The sequence below is a fragment of the Capsicum annuum genome, chromosome 11, assembly GCF_002878395.1.
Source record: "Capsicum annuum cultivar UCD-10X-F1 chromosome 11, UCD10Xv1.1, whole genome shotgun sequence".
Taxonomy (NCBI): domain Eukaryota; kingdom Viridiplantae; phylum Streptophyta; class Magnoliopsida; order Solanales; family Solanaceae; genus Capsicum; species Capsicum annuum.
The window spans coordinates 201,147,766-201,153,939 of NC_061121.1; the positions used below are offsets into that span (position 1 = coordinate 201,147,766).

Here is a 6,174-nt window from a genome sequence, read left to right on the forward strand (position 1 = left end):
AACATATAATAATAATAAAAATATAGATCTATAATCTATAATCTATATCTATAATATATTAAAAGTGTGAACGACCTTAGAAATATTGTTTGAACTTTTTGTCCTTCATTAAAGGTTTCTGCTATAGAAAAAATTACATTTTCACTATTTTCATAATATTTAAAGATTTGAAAATTAATTGAATATTTATAGTAAAACTTTCATTATTAGAAGTGTTCAGAATTAATGACAATTAATACCTTTTTCATTAGTTTAAGAAATTTAAAAATCTATTTCATTACTTAAATTAAATAAGTAGATAACAAAGTTTAACTAGGAAAGATAACAAACGTTCTTTTAAAAAAATGACAAATTTCACTTTGAAAAGATAACAATTTTTTTTTTTTAAGAAAATACTTCCGAATAAAAATTTGACGTTAAAGATTTATTTTGTTTAATATTTAAGGAAAGAAAAATAAAAGTTTCAGTTGGATTGTGCATCTATTTCAAATTTTCGATTAGTGCACTCTTCATATTTGCCATACATTCAAATCTTTGATTCGTAATTACAAATTACTTTATTTTTTGTTAGATATTTCAATTTGATTTTCATATAATTGTTAATTTAACTTGGTTATGATGTGGTTTATTTTTTTTCTTTCACCACTTAAATTTAGTATAGTTATATTTGAGAAGTGATTCAAATTTTTTGTACTTCATTAAAAATATTTACAATAAACAAAATCATTTAACTTTAATAATCAAAAGTTACACGTAAGGCTAAATTAGTAATAATAATACTAGTAGTGTCGTTTTATAAGTAGGTCAAAAGGATAGTATGTACCCAATTTTATCTCTATTTCATAGAAATAAAAAAAATTATTACTAATAAATCTTGATCTTCAAATTTCAAAGCCTTTTGAATTAAAAAAAAAAACAAAAAAACACGACAGTAAAAAAAGGTATTATATTAGCATTTAAAAAAAAAAAAATACAATGATAACAACAGCAAAATAGTTGGATCAAAATATAAGAAACATGTGAGAACAAAAAATATGTACTAAGAGATAATTAGCACCTACCCGTTCGATCATGAACATTTTTTATTTTTTTAGAATTCTTTCTAACTTTATTTTGAAATTTAGTGTCCAGCCATGAAAATTCACTTTCAAATGTAACTTTGAACTTGTATTTGAGATCTGAAAAACGGTCAAAATTTTATTTTTACTTTTTTCACTTTCTAATTTTTTTTTAAAAAATAACTTATTTTCATAAAATAACTCTATTTAAATTATGTTATTTATGTTTATGTTTTTTAAAAAATATATTCAAATGGTAAATATTTATTAAAACTATTTATTTTCATTTAAAAATAAATAAATTTGAATTTTAAATATTAACTTTAAAATATTACAGTGTTAAATACAACTTTATTTCTATTTTTAACTCTAAAAATTTTGATAAATAAATATATTTTTAATTTTCATAACTAAACACTTACTGTAGAGAGTAATTTTTTTTTTTTTTAATTTTATAGCCAGACGCTCACTTATTTTTCATAAAAGTATGGTTCGAGAAAAACTTTTCCTTTCGTGCCAAACACACCCCAAGTGAATGACGGAATTGTGCATTGTTTGTTTTTTGTTCAAAATAGAATGAAATGGCAAAGGTAAAAGGAAAAGTTATTTTTAGCGCTGGTTCAGAGGCACGTTGTTTTTGTCCTGGAACACTGCAACTCTTCTGACTAGGAAAAGATTCATTTCTTTTTTGGGAAAAGGAAATAGATCCAAGTTGATATTGATCTCCACTTGGTCTAGTCTAGTCTAGAAGGAAAAAGGATGGTGTCACAACAAGCAAATTCAGCCAAATACAAGGCATTTTTCTCCAGTTCGACCTCATTTTCACTATAAATTCTCGTATCTGTAACTAGGGGTGTGTAAAAATTGAATCAATCAATAAATCGAATTGATAAAAATATTATTAATTTATTGTTATTGAGTTATTGAATTAATGATTTTTAATAATTTTATAAATTTTTTTTATTAAGTTATTAGTTCAATTCAGTATTTTTTATTAGGTTATTGGGTAAACCGATAACCCAATACGAATATAACCTACTCTATATTTCTCTTACATTTCTACAAATCTATTCAATTTTTTGAAAACCTATTCAAAGTTGAAGATTCTTGTAAAATAAAACACCTCGTGTCGGCTTTTTTGCTGCAACTATGATTTTGTTTCTTTTCTTGTTAGTTGCTACTATTTCTATTTTATGCATATTTTCTTATCGGTTAAATAAAAAATCGTTCATCAGAGGTAGAGGTATGGACTGCGTACATCTTACCCCCCCAGACCCCACTAAGTGGGAATACACTGGGTTTTTTGTTGTTGTTGTTGTTGTTGGTTAAATAAAAAATCGAACTATTAAGGACTAAAAACCTGTTAGAGTTTGTTGTTAGATTATGAGATTTTTCTAGATAGTCTTTTGTTTAATAGTTTCTTTTAATACTATGTTTAGTTTTATTTTAAAAATAAATAGTAGGCTTTATTTTGAGAAGTGTGTCTTGTAAGACATCATGTGAAGTGTGTCTTGTAAGACTCTTGTAGCTATAAGTGTAGTCTTTTGTAAGATGTTGGTATGTTTGTATGAATGAAAAAAGACTGCTGCTGAACTTTTTCTTTTCCTTTCTCTTAAGCTCCAAATTCTAACAGTGGTATTAGAGCCAATCTTCTTGAGGGATCTGTGAAGGCTTAAAGATAAGTTTTTTTTTTTCCAGTTCTTCTAATCTGAGAGAGCTGAACAGCAGTAACATGACATCCAATAACTTCTTGGGTGCAGGCCTTCCTATGTTTATAGAAGAAAATTATCACATATGGGTGATAAAGATGAAGACTTATCTCAAAGCTCTTTGTTTATGAGAAATAGTTGAAAGTAAAAATGATCCCCTTCCACTTGGATCAAATTTAACTGTTGCACAAATGAAGAATTATAAAGATGCAAAGTCCAAGAAACCAAAGGATCTCACTTGTCTTCATTCAACACTTTCAGATATGATTTTCATAAGAATAATGGCTTGTGAAATACCTAAAGAAGTATAGGGAAAGCTAAAAGAGGAGTTCGATGGAAGTGACAGAGTGAAAACTGTCAAACTCTTAACTCTCAAAAGAGAATTTGAGATGTTAAGGATGAAAAAAGGAGATACTGTAAAAGAATATGCTGCCAAACTTCTAGAAATTGTAAACAAGATAAGATTATTTGGTGAAACTTTTTTAGATTCAAAGGTGGCGGAGAAGATGATGATAAGCTTACCAGCAAGGTTCGAGTCCAAGATTTCAGCAATAGAGGAACCTTGTGATTTGAAGACTTTATCCATCTCAGAGCTGATTAGCAAGTTGCAAGCCCCAGAACAAATAACAAGTATAAGAGATGAAGAAGTAGAAAAAGTGGCATTTCAAACAAATCACAAAGGCAAGCAACCTATGAAGGACAATAGGAGGATGGAAGGAGATAAAATAGCAAAGAGAAAGCCATGGATTGAATCTTCACAGAAAGAAAAGTTTCCACCTTGCATCCACTGTAAAAGAACCAATCATCAAGAAAAAGATTGTTAATTTAAAGGAAAGCCATCAATTCAGTGCAGATTTTGTAGAAAAATGGGTCATATTGAGAAGAATTGCAGGGCCAAGCAGAATCAACCACAATAACATGTTTAACAGGCAAATTTCACTAAAGATTCAGAAAAGGAAGAAAGCTTGTTTATGGCTACTTATGAAGAAAGCACAAATAACTAATCCAAATGGTTCTTAGACAGTGGATGCACGAGTCACATGTCATATAATGAGCTCATGTTTCACACACTTGACAAGTCACTTAAAGCTAAAGTTGGGATGGGAAATGGTGCAAAATTAGAAGCACATGGAAAGGGTTCAGTTTTCTTTCAAACTAATCAAGGTACAAATCTTATACATGATGTGTTGTATGTTCCTTCTTTAGCATGTAACCTGTTGAGTGTTGGACAAATGATATCTAAAGGTTACTCTTTATTTTTTAAGGAAAAACATTGTTTGATTTTTAATACTGAAGATACTTTGATTGACAAAGTAGAAATGGTGGATAGGATCTTTCCAGTTGATGAAAAGTTTGATAATGTCAATTTTGTAAGATTGGACGATTCATGGTTATGGCACAGAAGATATGGGCATTTTAACTATGCCACTTTAAGGTCTATGTATGAGAAAGGCTTGACTAAGGATTTACCTAAGATCTCACTATCTAAAGAAGTTTGTGGGTCATGTAAGATGGGTAAGGCTCACAGGAAAGCATTTCCTAAAAGTGCTACATGAAGGGAAATTGAAAAGCTTAAACTTGTTAACACTGATGTATGTGGACTTATGAAGACATCATCCTTGGGTCAAAATAAATATTTTATGTTATTTATTGATAACTTAACAAGGATGACTTTGGTGTATTTTTTGAGTAACAAGTCTCAAATATTTTCAATTTTCAAGAAGTTTAAAGCTTTCGCTGAAAGACAGAGTGGTTGTAAGTTGAAGGCTTTAAGGTCACAAAATAGAGGTGAATATACTTCAAATGAGTTCAATAAGTATTGTAAAGATATGGGGATTGATCGCAAGCTGATAGTAAGTTATTCACCAGAACAGAATGGAGTTTCAGAGAGGAAGAACAAGACTGTAGTTGAACTGGCTAGATATTTGTTGCTCGAAAAGAAACTACCGCAAAGTTTTTGGGCAGAAGTTGTTTCCACTTCAGTTTATTTGTTGAATAGGCTACCAACCAAAACTCAGGATGATAAAACTCCTATTGAGGCATGGAGTGGAAAAAGGCCATCTACCAAGAACTTTAAAATCTTTGGTTCGATATGCTATTCTCATGTTCCTTCAGTCAGAAGAAGCAAGCTTGAACCAAAAGGTGAATTAGGGATCTTTATTGGTTATTCATTACAAGCCAAATGTTATAGAGTTTTCAACTTGCAAACAAAAGGTATTTCCATCAGAAGAAATGTAGTAGTGGATGAGCATGCTTATTGGTACTGGGATAAGAAGAAAGTTGAGAAATAAAATGTAGGTTATCTGAACTTGAATCCGCTACCTGAAACATAACCATTTAGCTCTAAAAATCTGAACGAAGCTGAAGAATCAGATAGTGAATGCTTACTTGATTCACCAATTTTGAAGACAAGGTCTCTTTCCAAGATATATGAAAGATAAAATATTGCAATCTTGGAACTCAATACCTATCAAAAAGTATCAAAACATGAAGTTTGGATTGAAGATATAAAAGAGGAGATTGGTATGATAGAGAATAATGAGACGTAGAAGCTGGTTTATAAACCCGAAGACAGTAATAGAGGTGTAATGGGTTTATAGAACCAAATGTAATTCAGATGGTTCAGTTTATAAATACAAAGCAAGGCTCGTTATGAAAGGTTACGCATAAATTGCAGGTCTGGATTATGGAGACACATTTGCACTTGTTGCAAGACATGATACGATACTTCTATTTTCTTTGCCGGCTTAATTAAATTGGAAGTTGTATCATTTAGATGTGAAGCCGATATTCTTAAATAGACCATTGCAGGAACAAATTTATGTCGACCAACCAGAAGGTTTTCAAGTTGAAGGAATGGAGGATAAAGTTTTCATATTACATAAGGTATTGTATGGATTAAAATTGGCTCCTCGAGCATGGTACAGTAATATTGATGATCATATCATACATTGTGGCTTCAACAGAAGTGAAAATGAAGCCACTTTATATGTGAAGAAGCTTAAAAGTAGAGATGTGCTTGTGGTATCACTCTATTTTGATGATCTTCTGGTAACCGAAAGCAATGAAGCTATGGTGAATCAATTCAAGCAAGAAATGGAGACCAAGTTTGAGATATTCGACTTGGGTGAAATGAATTACTTCCTGGGAATGGAGATTCATCAAGCTACTGATGAAATTTTCATTTCCTAAAGAAAATATGCATGGAATATTCTTAAAAAATTCAAGATGGAGAGATGTAAGCCTGTATCAACTCCACTTATTCATAATGAAAAAAATCTCAAAGTCTAAAGGAGGTGATAGGGCTGATCCAATAGTTTACAGAAGTCTAATTGGTAGTTTGCTATATTTGATAGCAACAAGACCCGATCTCTTGTTTACGACAAGTCTTTTATTGAGGTTTATGC

The 6,174-nt window shown here is 30.3% G+C and overlaps 1 protein-coding gene across 1 annotated transcript; it reads left to right on the forward strand.

Moving 5' to 3' along the window:
* Window positions 1-3,165: 3,165 nt before the first annotated feature.
* Window positions 3,166-4,323, forward strand: LOC124888949. The gene is made up of 3 exons (XM_047400233.1): window positions 3,166-3,556; window positions 3,788-3,931; window positions 4,064-4,323. Exons 1-3 carry the CDS (start codon window positions 3,166-3,168, stop codon window positions 4,321-4,323), a joined length of 795 nt encoding a protein of 264 aa, XP_047256189.1.
* Window positions 4,324-6,174: the final 1,851 nt, after the last annotated feature.